This window comes from Buteo buteo, chromosome 19 (genome assembly GCF_964188355.1).
Source record: "Buteo buteo chromosome 19, bButBut1.hap1.1, whole genome shotgun sequence".
Taxonomy (NCBI): Eukaryota; Metazoa; Chordata; class Aves; order Accipitriformes; family Accipitridae; genus Buteo; species Buteo buteo.
This window is the reverse complement of record NC_134189.1, coordinates 14,126,203-14,143,742: the sequence shown is the minus strand read 5'-3', so window position 1 is coordinate 14,143,742 and position 17,540 is coordinate 14,126,203. Positions and strand designations below refer to the sequence as shown.

The following is a 17,540-nucleotide window of genomic DNA, read 5'->3' as shown; positions in this document are numbered from 1 at the left end:
AGTAGTATGGGATGCTATGAGCTGCGTATACCAAGCAGGATACACTGACAAAAGTACACTGGAAAATAATCGTGTGCCATCAATTTGCTGCTATTATTATTGTTTGTATTACGGTATTACTAGTGCCGCTTTGGCTTCCTGACAGCGTTGAAACTGGTGAAAACCCATCTAGACTTCTGGGGTGTTACTAAATAAGTAGTATCACAAAAAGTCTCAATTGTGAAAATGAATCATTGGTTGATTGTCCTTTCCACAAGTAGCCACTGTGCATTTTTAGAGATGGTTCTTTGGGAGTTAACACTGTCCTCTCCCACTTCCCTCTGCTGGTTGTATTCATTCTTGCTTTTTCCAAAAGTGCTTCTGCCAGCTTTTCATGTGATGATTTCTTTGTTCCTCACACACTGCTGCATTGTTAGCATGTGATACAACACAAGCCTCACAGCTTTGCTTTGGTGTTTGATAGGATTTTAAGCTAAATGGCTGTCAGGCACCCAATGGAAAGGAGGCTAGCTAGGAGGGGGAGAGAGGAGGGCTGGAGTTAAAACTTCAGATAGTGTTTGCCTCCATGTATAGTGAAATAATTAGAGGGAGCATCGGGAATGGCAGCAGGAAATAAGTTGCAGTGAGATGGACATTTATATGGGGCTAAACTGCTGTGTTCTCATTGTTGACCATCATTCGTGTTTTATCTGCAGGTAAATTCTACTGTAAACCTCACTACTGTTACCGACTCTCTGGTTATGCTCAAAGGAAGAGGCCAGCAGTGGGTCCTCTGTCAGGAAAGGTAACTCGTTATTTTTATCTAACGTATCATGTTAATAGATTTTGATTCTTAACATTGAAAAAGTAAATATGCTGGGTTTTTTTCAGAAAGTAGGAAAAAATCAGAGCGCATAGTTTCTATTTTATGTCATGAAAACTTGCAGTTCTATATATTTTATTTAAAAGCAGTTCCTTTAATTACCGCTTCTCTTTTAATGGTTCGTGTTATAAAATAATGTACTGTCCCATTTAGAACAGGATTTTGATTTGTTTTCTTGTCAGCTGGCATACTTATTCAGTCCACACAGAGACTAAATGAATAATGTTACCAGTTTTGGTTTTGCTTTGTTTTTCCATGGTGTTTCTGAAGATGAAACAAATTATTTGCGTTTCCTTTGAAACATGAAGTTCTACCCCACTTGCATAGGCTATAAAGAAGACCTACCTTCATTTCTGAAGGTTTTCTGTGTGTTAATGGGAACCTGTGTGAAAAAAAGGATATCCCTTTTCTTATACTGTCATAATGGAAGCATTTGTGCTTTAAATATAGGATCAAGACACACTGTGTAATACAGAAAAGTTTCCCAGCTTTTGTCATTAAAATCCAAGGCACTTAATTTGTCACCACAAGCCACTTCTCAGTATTTTTGCATATTCTGAGCAAACTACGTTCTAGTCTCTTAACAAGTTCTGTTAAGCTTGCCTGCTACAAACTGTCCTTCCCCCTTAAATTATATTTTTACTTTGTGGTAGTGTTTGTCTTTCTCCCTGTTTCTCAAGTTTTATTAGTACAAGCTGAAGCTGTACTCCTTTTTGGAAGGATAAGGGATCCATCCCAATATTTGTGCCATATTTCCTGCCAAAAATAAAGACTAAAAATTTCCCAGATGAGCAGACTTCAGGGATCTTACTGCTTTGACTTTCTTGGATATCCAGCTTGTTTTTCAGAGCTTTAACAAAGCCATAAATTGAGAAGGAGCATACTTGGTTCAGACCTTGCCTTATGTGATGATTAAGGGGTATCTTTAACAGCGAGAGGGATGTCTTCCTAGTTCTGTGTGTTCAGTACATACAGCCCCACATTAAAAAAAAAAAAAAAAGAGTATTTCTGAGGCGTTTTCAATTTTAATAGGAATTTAATTTCCCCATGTTCTTACAGGACACCAAAGGACCTCTGCAGGACGCCATGGCAAATGATGGAAGTGGACGGGCAAACACCATCCCCGCCTCAGCAGAGAGGGCCCCAGGTAGCTCCGCTTCCTTCTTTAGCAGGGTGGTGCAGTACTCTCTCGGCCTCTTTGACAGAGTTAGGGTGGCAAGCCAGCGCCTGCAAAGCACAGTTTCCACGATTGGGCACCAGGTAGCCCAGAACCCTTTGGACTCCTTTTTCATGTGTCAGCTGATGGCTTTTGGGGTTCCCTTTCTCTATGTCCAGTCAGAAGTTCTCATGCAGATCCTAGGGGAATTCTGTGGGCAGCCTGCTGACCAGTAAGAGTTAATGCGACCCAACTTTGAGCTGTATAACTCGTGTGATTTTTGGGGTGCCATGTGAATTTTGTTCGTTATGTGAAAGTCTCGATATATTATTTTGCACTGTGGCTTTGGGGCCTAGATGTTCTCAGTCCTTTCAAGGACATCATCTGAAAGAATTCCAGGAAAACACAGAGGTTCAGTTGAGGGTCTCCTGTGAGTGGGCCCAGACAAAGGGCCCCGTAATGTATGCAGCTTGGTGTTAGTGAAGTTAAAGTTCTTCTGATGCACTGGAATAGCTCACAAACTGGATTTCTGTGTTTGCCTGAATTCTGGGTGTGGTTTCTTGTTCTCCCAAGCTTCTCTTCATTAATCTGGTACTTGAATGGGAAAGATCCCATTATCTCTGGATTGTGTCTCCTTTGGAATTCTGGGTGTCTGACAGCTAATGGGATCAGATTCCTTAAACCCCTTGAATTTTGTGGTGCTGGCAGGTCATGGTGCTCTTCCTTCACTGCCAGAATCTGCGCTGCTCCTGGCCATGGCTTTGGGAACGGGGTGGTGAATGTGTGTGTCTTACTGTGAAGTAGTTTTGCCTTTTAACTTGAAATTCTAATTCCTTCTAACATGGGAGAAGCGTCTGTGCTACAAATGCTCGTTTGCCCAGCCCCTAAGTGCTCATTTAGTGATGTCAGGAAAAGGAAGAAATTTGATTTTTAGTATTTGTTCCAGAACACTATGGATAAACTAAGTCAGCTGCTTTTAGAGAGAGAACATAGAGCAACACTTTGAGAAAAGAATGTTTTCTCAGTGCCAGTTGAGAAAAGACCTTAACAACATGCAGGCAAATAAAAATCATACTTCTGTTTGATTTTGGTATTACTCTTACAAGTGTTTCTAAGATTGTAACTGAATGCAATCCAACAGAAATTTGTTCATAGTGTGCATAGTTGATTCTTGCAGTGTAGTTACATTTACTGTTTCCTCTTTTATTTGTGTGGAATTTCCATATGGCAAGATGGAGGAAAGGGAAAAGGTATGGAAGAATGACAAATGCTGTGGACAGACGGGTTAAATACAGCATTTTTTGTACAGCTGGATAGACTTAAAATTGCTTTCCCTAAAAGTGAAGACGTTTGGTTTTTTGTAGCTGGAGGACATTCTTTAAGGTGAATGGAAAAAATATTTCTTGGAGCACAGGACATCTGATGTGAGAATAAGGTGGTTTATGGAGTGAAGCTATTGGTGATGAAAGTGGAAGGAGAGTTTAGCTATGTATATCAATTAGTTTACCAAAGCAATTGCTGGCAGAAAGTCTCCTTCCTCTGATTTTGTCCTTCCAACTGATCAAATTTAATTACTCTTATAAATGGGCATTCAGTAAATAGCATCTAAGTGATCACTAAGTAGAGCAAACAATAAGCCATGGCTTGCTATACACTTCTATAAAACAGCTATAATCAGGTGTTTCCATCTCTCCTTGCGCAGCGGTGGCGCAATCCTGTTGCAGAACTGTAGTACTTCCAGAGGAGTAAAATGGAACAGACACCATTTTATCAAATGGCAAAACTTGAAATCTAGGTCTCCTTCTGTTTGCTTTCTGCTTTTCTAAAGCGGTTATAACTGTAGCATAATTTTAAAAGCTTTTGGACCTTTTAAAGCTTTCCCTCTTGCAGAGCCCTAGGTACATTAGGATATACTCAGCTTAGCTGGGTCAAGCTAGGTCATCTTTAAGGCAGTGTATTGTGGTGCATTCTGGTGTGTGCATGACAGAATTACATTTAATGGTAGAAGAGTGAGCAGTGCCTCTGCCATTCCCCCCCTTTCTGCTAGCAAAATGCCATTAGTGGCTGAGATTTTGTTTTCTTTGTGAAGTAAGTTCTAAGTATATCTTAAAACTGCTGGCTTAACAGTGGTTAAGAAGTGGGAGGAGGCTAAATGCAATGTACTTTAAAAGCAAGCCACAGTGTCATCAAAGGCAGGTCAGTTGTGTATTAGTGTAAAGTCATGTTCTGTAGGTACCTACCTTTAGCTCCTGTTCTTGCTGGGTAGGTAGGTCAGCAAACCCACAATGTGTTTACAGTTATATATGGTTTTTAAAAACAAAAGAAACCAAACCCTTTTGAATTACCAAGCTTTCTAATACAGTGGAAGAATAGGATATTATTCTTGAATAATCAAAAGGAGTCTATAAGATTACATCTCAGTATAACTGCTGACTTCGAACTATCTGAGTATATGCTGTCTTGCAATTTTAATAAATTGTCTGTTTAAGAGGCTATAGACATTCTGATTTCACTGTAGAGTAGGGAAATACCTTGAGCAAAAACCTGTCTGAAATGAAGAGAGAGGCAGAGCTCTCTTTCCAAGGCTCCACTTCACCCATGTGGTAGACTCATCTAATACAGGTCATACACCTGAAAATGTTTGACTTCCCTTAAGGCAAGTGCCACCAAATGAAATTTGGCAGTAGCAATTTCAGACCCTGAGGTCTGAGCCAATCCTCAGTAGCAAGGTAGATCTTGATGTGGAGTGTAAGTTTGCCTCTAAGGCGATTAAGTAAAAAAAAAAAAAAAAAAAAAAAGTTTAACATGCACAGGTTTGGTATTTGATGGCGATGTAAAGACAGCTTAGAAGGCAAAAGGAAGGTATACAGCAGAAACATGAATTAAAGAATATACAAGAAAAAAAAACCAGCTGTTTTAAAATTTTATATCTCTGAGTTAAATTCAGCTCTGAGTTAGCAAAAGTGCTTGTTCATTGAGTTTTATGGTGACTCATGCAAGGCCTGCTTTTTAGTTGCCATGGAATCCCAAATGGATGTAAATTGCATGGGTTCTCCCCCTACACTCACTGCCTGCTTTGCTATACCACCAAGTCTGGCCTCTTCTTTTTTAGCCATCTTAATGCTTAAATTACATTCAACCACAAAATAACATTTATCAGGTTTGGTCAGCCGAGGTAGGATTGGTCACAACAAGCTCTTTCTTGTCATGTGTTACTAACCTGATTGGCATGTATTAACTTTGCTAAAGATGTCAGTCCCTCACTGGGTGGCGGCAGTCTTAGGCGGCTTTTAATGTGTTTTGTCTGTCCCTTGTATTGTAACGACGATAGTTGCAGGGCACAATCTGTGAGAAGGAAGTTGAGTTTGGTTCAGCAGTCAACTAGAATTACCCTTCTTGTGAAAGTTTTGCCTGGTTTGCCAGAGAGCCTGCATGGCATCTTCTGTGGTGGTTACAAGGGATGTTCCCAGGGATGTTATGGTCAAACTGGCCCTTGCAATATAGATCAACCTTTCAGTTTGGGAAGTGGCAACAAGCTTTTGAGTGATGGGTGCCATTCTCTCTGGGGAAGGGAAGTCGGGAAAAGCTGTTGCTGTGCTTTTGGTCCTGCTGAACTGTGGCATGCTTGTCGTAGATTCTGTGACCTTTCTCTGTACCCTGTCTGCCTGTTTTTCTCTATCTTGTGCATTTGCCTTTGTGCCAAAATTGCTGCTATTGCCAAGAGGAAAAAAAAAACACCCAACTTTGCTTTTCAACTGTCTCTCCCTTTGATAATCTGTAACTGCTGTGTCTTGGATTTTTTTGAATATTATTTACAGTACTATATATGGTTTTAATGTGCTTTTAATGCAAATGCTGTTCTTCTGTTTGTTCTAAAGGTCTGTAAGAACATATTTCTGAACTTTCAGCTCTTTCTTGACAGATGGACTTGGAACAGTCTTTACCCCTATCAGCTTTATGATATGCTCTTTGGGGTGACTTTAGCCAGTGATGTTTTCTTGTAAGATGTTTCCCATTTCAGGCTTGTATTCTCAAAGCAATACGTTTCTGTCCCTATCAGCAACAAGGAGTTCATAAAGGAAAGACCTGCTAGGGAAACTCATACTTCAAAATGTACAGCAATAAAAGGCAAGTCATGAGATCTTTGCAGTAGTTACTTGACCTGTGAAAGATTTAAGAAGCTGAATATAAGCCATAGTATGCAAAACTGAAAAATGCAATACAAATTAGAGGTACTAGGTCTCTTGCTTTAAAATCACAAAAATATCTAGTGGATATGATATAGGTATGCAATATGAAAAGTTAAAAATCCTCCTCTGGATGTGCCTTAAGTGTTTTCAGGGAGCAAGGCTCTGAGCAAAGCCCTTCACAGTGGACTCTTAAGTAATCTGTTGTATATAGCAAGCAAAGCTGGACTTTACATGAGGAAGTTCTTTTGCTGACTTGGAGAGCTAGAAAAGGGTGGCTGCTTCCTCTAAATAGCATGCCCTTTAAAGTAAATTATGCGAGCAACATTTTCAAAAGGATTTTAACTGTCTCTACAACCTTAATGAATCTTTATGAATGTATCCAATATTATTTGCACACAATTCTACTTCTGTGTCTTAACGAAGTACGAATACATTTTATATAGATTTCTGTATAGAAATAAACTTCTTGTTCAAAATCATTGCCTCTTTATGGTTCTGCATACATTGAACATGCCTTACTTGTCAAAACGATTCAGCTTGAAGCAATACTTTTTGCTTGTGCAAACAAACATATCGTCATGAAATCCTCCATTTGGTCACTTCTTTTCATTATTATTCACATTTGGGTTTTGTTCTTGTTTTAATTTGGTCTGTTTTAAACATTAAATTACAGAAGATAGCAGCAAACTAATTCTATGACATTGTGTTCTGTTTGTGGTGCCTTCATTTTAAACCACTGAACTGTGCATTTACGAACACATCCATATCCGCGCACCACCATCGCACCCTGCCCCCCCCCCCCCCCCGCTGAAAAGAAAAAAAAAAAAGAAAAGAAGGAAGTACATCCATATTTCAGGATGCACCACCAGGCTGGGAGGAAAGATAATTCCTCTACTGCTGTGCCTTGAATGTTGTCTGTTCTGTTTGGAGGAGCCATGGAGGTGTTTTGCAGGACATGGCACATGATACTGAACCCTTTTATGGGGTATCATACGACTCCAGAGAGATTTGATGGAAGATTTATTTTTCTCTGTTGGAACATTTAAAATACAGACTTAAGAACCAGACCCTGTATTTTTGGAAGCTGAGGAGAGTGTGTGGGTTGCCCGATTAGGACCAAGGTTCAGTGCCCAGTGAATCATCACTCAATAGCAAGCCAGGAATCTCTGTTAGGATAAATGCTTGACTGTTCCCAGTCCATCATGTTCCTTGTCAGTGTTCTTATCAGGATTTGGGTGGCTTTGGCATAAAGGAAAGGCAAATGCTAAAGGACCAGCAATTTGAAGCCCAGAAAATTTGGAAAGGCAAAGGCATGATGGAAAGGTTATTTGTTCTAAAGAGTGGAGATGCAGCTGACCTGATAGAATGTCACTGAAAAATCCTGGAACTTGTTTTGGGGACCAAGGGAGGATATACAAAATAGCGATGTGCTGAGTTTGTGCTCATAGCTGGATCCTGCTAAGAACACTTTTTCTTGGGAGTAACTGGGCTCCTGATTCCACCTTTCTCTCTAGCTTTCAGACCTGTAGACTTGTGCCACTGGAATATTTGTTTACTGTTTGTATGTGTATATTCTGAAGGGTGATATGAATTTTTCTGGGCACTTTAAGAGCTTCATGGAATGTTTTTGTGTCTTAGAAAAATAGTATCAAGTTTTTGTGAAGGAGTTGGATTTTTTTTTTTAATTGCAGAATAAAAATGTCTGATTTCTTTTGAAAAGAGGAATCTAAGAAATGACCATTTTGAAATTGTTTCCCTCGGAGAAAAGGAGGGAGTGTGCATGAAATAAGCTTGGTGACAGATAATGTTCAAGTGAGACAATCAGTGCTCAGAAAGGCTTCATGTCTCCATTGTATAGCCTCTTTGAAGATTTTGATTTATGTAGTTGTTTTTAACCTGTTTTTGTTTTGGGTGTGTGTCTCTTTGAATTATGTAACACGTGGTTTTCCTGTTGCTGTGAAATCAAGACGTTATTTGTTCAACTCTGTGAAATGTTCAAGGGAATAAATTCCAAACAAACTTCAGGTTTCTGAGTTTTTCTTTGTCCTCCCCCTTCTCCCTCCACTGGTTCCAGGGGATGGATGCTGCAGGGGATACAGAGTTGCGGGAGAGTGGAATGAATAGATCTGGCAAGCTCAAATGTAAAAGACATTTTGGGGAGCTCCGTGTCACGTGCAGTCTGTCATTGCAAAGTAACACTTTTCAGGCTTCTTCTGTATTGTGGTTTCTTTTAAATTTTGCTGTTATGTTGTGGTTTGCTCAGAGTGCAGAGTGTACATTGCACAGACAGCATGACATATTGCGGTAGAAAACCTGCTAAGGACCCCCATATTCAATATTCTACTGCTTTGGCAAAGCTGGCTTTGGATAGATGCGCTCTCAGTGTTGCAGCTTCACTGATTTTGGTCAATTTGGGAGGTGGTTTTGTGTGCCTTGCTGCAGGTCAGAGGTCTTTGTTGCATTCTGTAAGCAAGGCAGTGATACCCACGTGTGAGGGGAAAGGAGGAACATGGGTGAGTGCAAGTCAGCGCTTGGGAACAGGGAGGCATAGCCTTTGCACCTGGCGTGACAGGTAAGCGTCTTGGCAGGATTTGGTTCCTCTTGTTGGTATAGCAGCTGCTGTGATGATGGGATGTTTTGATGTGATGGAAAGGCAGAAAATGAGTAAATACGGAGCCTTGTAGGCAAATCCTGTGTCTTATGTTCTAGCTGGACAGTTGTCTTCTCGCAGGAGAATGGCATATGAGGAGATGACCTCCCTTCCTCAAGACCGTTAAGAGACTGTTCTGTAATGTCCTCACCATGACAAACAGATAGAGCTGGATCATAGTTCTGAGCTGCATTTTCCTGTTCTCGAAGATACATTGGATTAGTCTACATTAGGGACTCATTCCATGTCTTTTCTTGCATGCTTCTCATGCTTCCTGCTGCACCATTGGCAACTAAAACCTTGTAATAATAGATGACTTTTGAGAGTCTAATTGTGAACGCTATGCCTTCTCTTTTGGGTTTATTTGGCCAGAGTAGTTATGTTTAAATGGTAGCTCACAGAACTGCAACCGCAAACCAACTCCGTTATACAGAAGAGTTCCTTCTTTGGAGGAAAGTAATCACTTTATGCCTTTGTGATTGCCTTTTATTTTTCTTTACTGTGATCAGTAGTTCTGATTTTGAGGCTAAAATGGGCCTTCAGTTCTGAGAAGGAGCTATCAGTGTTCAGTGTAAAACTTCATGTGCTCATACGTGAACTAGAAATGTCATTTTGATGCACCGCTAGAACAGCCTCCACTGTTCTGTATCAGGAAAGCTGTTAACTTTGCAGCTACACGTATACTCTTCAGAAATCAAATGTTTGCTTCATGAATTTAAAAAAAAAAAAAAAAGATGAAGTGAGGTGCACTTCTTGAGCTCATCCCCACCAGAAGTGAAATCAGACTTCCTTGCTGTACCAGTATGGGAGACATTGTTTTCAGCTAAAACTTGGAGAAACCAAGTATTTGTGTGATGGGAGAGCTCCCAGGCACTTTCACCTCATTCTCTTTGAAGTCTACACAGATGCCTCGCACTTTCTGTTTCTGTGCCTGTGGTTCTTCTCTAGTCTCATGGCTTCTGGTCCTCTTACTAATGCCTACAGAAAGAGTTGAGCTCTGTATCCTGCCCCACTGGATGGGAGAGGGGTGCTGCCAGGGAACTCCTTCTATGGGCCTGACACTCAAAAGTAACTTTTTGTTAAAGGCATTCTATTTTTGTTTATGAAACAAAGCTGAACCTTTCAAGCATTCTTCCCTTCACTGCAACCCTTCCTCCTTACTCCCATTCCAACCTAAGATACTTACCTTAAAATGATTTACTCTAGAGGAAACTTTATTCTGTAAATAAAGCCCCAAGTAACACCCTATGTCAAATATCATTCTTTTTAACCTTTTTGTGCAAATAAAATGACCTGAAAATGAGGAAGAAAAGTAGCTGATTTGGGCCTGGCCATGTTCTTGCTGAGTGTATGTGCTTCTTTGTCCGTAGTTCTGTAAAGTGAACACATGGATTTTTCTGAATATGCTATTCTGGGATCTTGCATTGCACAGACTTGTCCTTCCGTTGCATCTGTCACTTCTGGGGGTCTCTAACATTATTTAGGACTTGTAGAACTTAGTAAATAGATTAAATATTGTCTTCATGTTAGAGAAAATGTGGTATCATGTACTTTTTTGTAGCTAATGTCCTTGCTTAACATCCTCAGAAATAAATTATCCACAGAAAAATCTTACATGGCTGCTAGCTAACATCCAACTATTTATCCCAGAAGTGAAATTGAAGGACTGAAATCCACTATATAAATAATAATATATTAAAGACAATTTTTAGAAACAAGGTATCATAATTAGGTGTGTAAATCACTTCAAAACTTTGAGGTAGTGAGCCATTCACAAGTGCGCAAAAGTCTGTGGGCAATGTGGATGTTTTGTTTCCTCAAAAACCGGATTACTTCCACTGAAGATGGACTGAATTAGCTTTTACAGGGGTTTGGAAACTTCATTCTAAGATTTGAGCTTTTGGGAGTAATGAGATGTTTTGCACCATGCATCCCAAAACAGCTTGCTTCATCAGATATATTTTGGTAGCAGTTTTTCCAAGAGGCATGTTTTTCTAGACCATTTCCTTTGCAACACGCGTTGCTAGGGTAGTGTAGAAAGCCTGCTGTGTACAAGTTGTTTTACATTTTAGACATACTACACTTCTTCATCTGGTATGGTAGAAAGCAGAGTAACTGTTTCATACAGCTCTTTTCCACTAATGTTCTTTAACAGTGATGAGAAAGTGTAAGGTACTTTTAATATACCAAGACGAATGAATAAAATGTCTCTTCACCTCTACACCAATTAAAACAAGCCAATGATAGTTTTATTACCTGCTTGCGATCAGCAGCATAATATATTAAGGTATGTAAGTTGGTAATGTATCTTAAAATACAAGGAGAAACAAGGGGAGAAAACCAAACTCTAAAAAAAAACAACCCCAAAACCAAAACCAAAAAACCCAAACAAATAGCTATAATCTGAAGGGAAGGAATAGATACACCAGAGTCAACACTGAACCTATTCTCCTGCTTCTATGAAGTGTGTTTATGGAGGAAGATGGAGCAGTGGTTGCTGAGCTCATCCTGGTGATGTAGAGCTTAGCTTAGGCTTTCCAAACAAAACTGGGCAGATGCTCTTTAAGGATGAGATGGCACTTCTATGCTCTGTTTAGTTGCTTACATCTTCTCTCAAAAATGTTTGTTTAGTCTGACATTTCTCATGTTTGCTGTCATCCCAGAAGGCTGTGTTTTCTTTTTTAGGAAAATTTCATAACTGTCCTTTCTGCTGTTATAGAAGTTTATCTGATGGCTTGCGGGTAGAAGTGTTTAAAAATAGGACTTTTTTTACCCAAGAGATGTTTCAAATACTTTAAGGCTTGGGTAACTCAGTGATTTAAAACATCAGAACTGATGTATAAGTGATCTTTAATCAGTAATGTGTGTTTTGGAAGCTTTCCTTCCAGAACTGTAGCAGATTTTGAATATACCTAGCTATATACCTATATACAAGAATTTTCTTAGTTTCAGAAAAATTCCCACTAAGGTGTGAAGCTCTAGATTGCTTGGAATATTCAATTGCTTTACAAGTTATACAAGAGTATGTGGGATAAATGTAGATAATAGAAAAGTATGCAACAGAATGAAGGAGCAGATGTCTATGCTTTTTGGAGTATATAGAGCTTTTTACTTAGAGCAAGTATTCTCCAGTATATTTTCCTGTAACTGCCAGCCTCAGATTTCAGCCTGTTCCATTTGCAGCCCTTCATAATCTTGACAGAAGTGATAGAAATTATGTAAGGACATGGTTAGTTTCGAAATATATTCTGAGATCCAGTAATTATGGAAATCTGTAGTACATTACAACAGAAGACAGTGGTTATTAGCTCAGTAGCTGAAAGAAGATATCTATTTGAAAGCTATGTTTTGAATCTGATCACAATTTGAACAGGAAACTGAAAACATTTGATATTCCACACTTTTGTTATGTATGATAAAATTTCTAGTTCCTGATTGGTTGTTCTTTAATGATCAAAACATCATCCAATATCCAAGCTGGAACTGGAAGTACCAGTTTCTATAAAAAGTAGGCAATATTTGTGATAGGTTCCTCTACTACTTATTTGCACAGTGGGAATCACCTGTCTGATCCCTTCTGGTGAAATGATAGGTTCTAGAAGGCTGCTACTTATGAGTGGCAAGAAATAGGTGCCACAATGAATAAACTACATGAAGCCTTATGTAGTAGAGAACATAGCAGAGGCTTTCTTTCTAACAACATAAAAGGGGTGACTGTTTGGATTATAACTGGACAATCACTCTTAAATATTAATTTCCAAGTTACTTAACAAAACAGAGTATTTCACTTAAAAAGGGGGAAAACCCCATGAGCCAAGGTCATGGTGATTTTAAAATAGAGTGTGCCCTTTCTCCTCTTTTCTTTTTCTCCCTGCCAGTCCCTGGATGTGCTTCATCGCAAGTGGTTCTCTGAGGTAATATACCTTTAATAGCTTCTAGGACAAAATTTACGCCTGCAAAGTAATGTTATCTTTAGCCAGATTATCCTTTAGTGCTCTCCAGCCTTCCCACACTCAGCTTCTTTCAGGAAATGGAAATGAGGCCAGGCAATATATGATAGAGTTGATCAAAATACTGGAGCTCAGACATCTTAGATGATACCAACAAAATGGAAGATGATTGGTAGTATGTTACTGACTTACACTATTCCTGAGTAATACACACACCAATAATTAACAGACTTAATATAAACTGATGTAGGGATTTTATATCTCTAGTACTGGAAACCTGTTTGGGCAGCAGTAAAAGTGAAATCTGTACAAATGTTAAGGTTTTCTGCCAGAAGAGATGCAATAAGGAGAATCAAGCTTGGCAGTGTTCCCTGGGGCTTGGATGAGGTGACCTAATACCTCCTTTCCCCTGTTTCTTTTCTCCACCCACCAGCTACAACACTGGACTCTTTCCAGGAGTCAAAAATAGATCTATTCCTGGATTATTCTATACCTCTGCTGTAACAAAGACAACTTTTCTGTATTGTTAAACCATATACTGAACTTTTAACTTTCATTACATAATACTGCTACTTCATGCATCTGCATATGAAAAACATTATTTCTCAAATACTGTTTTCTTTCTTTATTGTATAAGTTGCAGATGAATTTTTATTTGTTTTCAAGGCATAAGTATAAATTACACATGACCTTGAAATAAAACTGGTTAATTATATTCACTTCTGGTTGCTTCCACTAAAACCAAAGAAAGGTCAGATCAATCACATTGACAGCTGTTTCTAGGCCTTGCACTACTGATGTTGTAGGAAGCAGTGTTTTGTCAGTGTCTGTTTTGGCAATTCTAGAAGTCTATTTTAACCAAAGTATTGTGGGGGTGGGGAAAACATTGCAACACCCATAAGATAAACATATAAGTTACTAACTTCATTCAGTAGTCAGTCCAATGCACTTTCATAATGATGAAGAGAACAGGCTTCCACATTTATTGACAGTATCTGAGGTATGAAGAACTTAATTCTAACTGGAGGTTGTGGAATGTGTGGAGGAGGACTTAAGTCTTCATATGTTTGTTTCTGGGGTATCTGTTTCAGAATCCCTTGAATATTTTAGCTGTCAGTTATTCCCATACACATTATAATAGTGTGTGTGTGGGGTGTCTTGGCGGCCTCTCTGTTCCTCATTGCTTAGGGAACCAGTAGATATTGACAGGAATCTCACTGATTTTTGTTTCATGTGCTGTGTACTGTTGAATCAAGTAATGCTATAAAACTTCTTGGTCAGCACTGGAAGTCGTGTTGGTTCTTTTATAACTCTCTGCTGTGTACTTATGCATCAGAGGATATTTAGATAAAACGCCTTTCTGTCTGTACAGCTCAATCTCCCCACTTCTCTGTTTAGGTACCCAATTTGCTAGGAAGAATTGCCAGACTGACAGCTTGAGGACTGAGCCTTGATATGGTAGTAGAGCTCTTGAGCATATTGGTTGCTAAGTGGCAAAACCCTTTTTCTTCCGGTAGGCTAGAGAGCGCTGCTGTTCTGCTCTGTGTCTGGTCCTTCGTTCCCTAGATTTTAAATGTCAGTTTAAGGATAGTTGTATTGATCAAGTCCAACCTGCATAAGACAGTTTGCATATGTACAATTCCCATATCAAACTCCAAGAGCTTTGACTCAGTAGAGCATATCTTCTAGAAAGCTTAGTTAGTTACTGTTTATTGTTATGATTGATACTCGTGCATTACAGAAGAATTTCAGTAGGGCCATCTTGAGGTTTGAGCTCATTTTGAATCCTGTACATGGACACTCTCAATATCTTGCTTATGAATAGACTTTATTTTTCTTATCATACTGTCCTCTTTGAATTCAGGGGTTTTGTATTTAGCAGAACGTATTATGGATCAAACTGGAAACACAGACATCAGAAAATTCAATATTTGGTGGCCTCTTAATACAGCTGAGTAATTCAGGCTTCCTGAGGGCTTGGGAATACCCTAAGATAGTAAGAGAGAAAGTTGAGGCATTATATCAAAATAACATTGACATTTGATGACTATTGAGTATTTACATTCGAATAAATGCATTCTTGTTTCTGTTTGAGCAGGTGTTATATTACCCCTTTTGGCTCTGAGGATGTGCTTATCAAAATTCAGGGGATCCTACCAGGATATGTGCAGGTCTGCAGTATGTGATGCGAGGCTGTGTGAACAAGCAGTGACAAGAATTCACCAGACCTGCTGGGCTCCTTCCAGCAGTTTCCTGGAGACATTTCTTAAAAGAGAAGATAAATTTTGAAGGGTGGATAAATCTCAATTTAAAACCTTAAACTTCTTCCTAACCTTTAAAAAGTCCATTCCATTTAACGCGCTTCTGCAGGTCAGTTTAGAGTTGCTGTCTACATGTTTTAGGTATCTTTTACTGTACAGTACAAAAATTGTTAACAGTGGCTAGGTGCTAATTTTGGAGAGGATTAAGGAAAAGATTTCTGGCTATGTCTCTCAGAAGAAATCAGTTGTACTTATTTAAATATAATGTCTTAATTGACTTAATGTTTCAATATGTGCAGCATCCAACAACAGGCCTTGGTACTCAGATTTATTGGGGGTTTTTTGTACACACTGTGCTGAGCACAGCGAGCATCTCATAGGAGCTGCTGTGGATCAACCTGCTCATTTAAAAACCATGTAATCATTGTGCTTAAAATCCAACATATTTTAGTCCCTTTCTTACTTCAAAGTGTTTTGTCTTGACTTAAAGTGAAGTTGAGAGTGAAGGGGTTGAAGTTGGGCATTCTGGATCCTGTTTCTGGCACTGCCACTAGTTTGTGAAACTGCCTTGCTGGTATTTAATCTCTGTGTCTGGACTTGTGTAATGCCTCCACAGTACTCACCTATTTCCAAAATAGGTTTGTTTTAATATGCTAATAATTGTAAAACACTTTGAGGCCCTTGGATGAGAAGTGGAGTTGAAATCAAGGAGGCAGTTAATGGAATTGAAGGGGCTGAGGGTGAAACTTCGGGGGAAAAGTTGAAACTCAATCTGACATTAACACAGATGAAAAATGAGAAGCCTAAAAATGCTGCTGGATCTCATTTGCTGCCTTCTCTATACCTCAGTGATAATGTTTGCTGAACTGCAAGCACACTTCAGAAACCTTACCCCAAAAGATATTCTTAGAAATTAATGGCAATGGAATCTGACAACTTTTAGCATTTCTGACTCAGAGCTCACTGCATCACTTTTAAAATCCCACACAAAAGTTCCCATCTTCCATCTCTGTACTTTGTCATATGCAATATGCTGCTGTTTCTATAGGAGTTCTTTTGTCTGATGTAGTTGTGTTCTCAAACAATTGTGTGGAGGTAGAAGTAATTGAAGAGTTTGGGAAAGACAAGTGAAAACAAACAGGTACAGTGTTTCACCATATCATAAAAGCAAAAGATTTGAGAAATCCAGAATGAAGATTTTCCTGAGAAATGTATTAATTCCTCCCCCCTTTTGCATGTGTTTCACAGTAGACTCCTTTATTTGAATTTCTGTAACTCCGCAAGGCCACAGCTGAGTCTGCAAAATACTGGACCCACACTTCACAAGAGATGACATTTAACTTGGAGAGCTTGCGATCTTAACAGATTGGACTAAGAAAAGGAAGTCTAGATGGACTACATGATTAATGAAAAATAAATTCTAGTCAAATAGGCAGGTTGTTTTCCTTTGGGAAGAACTCATTGTTCTCAAATTCCCAGTTTTCTCCTGTATCTTGAGCAAGTGTTCTATCAGGGAGTAACCTTGACAAGATTTCATCTAGCTCCTGAGAATAATCTGTGGATTTTAAGAACAAGGTAGTACTGGGGGAAAAATCAAGATGAGATCCTCCCTCAAGAGGAGCTTCCCAAGCCTTCCGGTAATTGCCAAAGTTGCTGGAAAAGGACACATTTCATGCAGGCAAAGAGCGGTTCAGTGTAGGAATGTTATCTCTGATCATACGATTTTCTTTACAGGAGGCAAGCTATGTCAAGGTTGAGATAAAGGACTCTGGCAGCTTTCATGCAACAGCAAAGCAGCCTGTCCTGTTAAGAAAAATGGTTTCCTTTAGATGATCTGTGTAGTGTTCATGGCCCACTGATTCTTCCGAAGTAAAGAAGCAGATTTTTAAATGTGTCCTAATTTGGATGTTGTTTGTGGATTTTTAGCTATCAGTTGACTGCATGAGAAGCTGCTCTTGTCTTTCAGGTAGCTCACCTCTCTGGCTAGTAACATAGCTTTTTTCCTGGCAAATGCAGCCTCATCAGCTCCTTTTCTCTCAGTTATGACTGGTTGCTGACTTTTGGCTCTGTGGGCCCAGGTGCACTGACAAGGTAGAATGTCAGCTAATGGATAATGAGTGCACTCTGCAGCTATGTCCCACCAGCAAGCTACAAAACAGTCTGGGGAATACAACATAATGATTTGAGAGAGGCACCTTTCCCCTCCAGAGGAACATTAGAGAATAAACTTTAGCATCTACAAGAACTGCATTGGAATAGAACTTGCCCATGCATATAGCACCATATATATATGGAGGAAATGAGGGTAGGAAAGCTTCACATTTCCTTGTCCCTATTTATAGTTTCTTATTGTAGCTTCAAATGAATCGGTGTGAACTTTATAGCATAATATGAGCAAATTGTTCATCATCTGATCATGTTAACAATACCTGTATCTCACACCTACTTTCGTCCCCTTGGTAGGTTTGTGA

The 17,540-nt window shown here is 39.3% G+C and overlaps 1 protein-coding gene across 12 annotated transcripts in view; it reads left to right on the top strand.

Moving 5' to 3' along the window:
* The window catches only part of MICAL3 (microtubule associated monooxygenase, calponin and LIM domain containing 3), a 186,490-nt gene that overhangs the window by 115,318 nt on the left and 53,632 nt on the right, over positions 1–17,540 (top strand). For all 12 annotated transcript variants that reach the window (XM_075051259.1, XM_075051258.1, XM_075051257.1 and 9 more), the window contains 2 exons: positions 696–784; positions 1,922–2,009. In XM_075051259.1, coding sequence (XP_074907360.1) covers positions 696–784; positions 1,922–2,009 — 177 coding nt within the window. The remainder of the gene's footprint in view (positions 1–695; positions 785–1,921; positions 2,010–17,540) is intronic.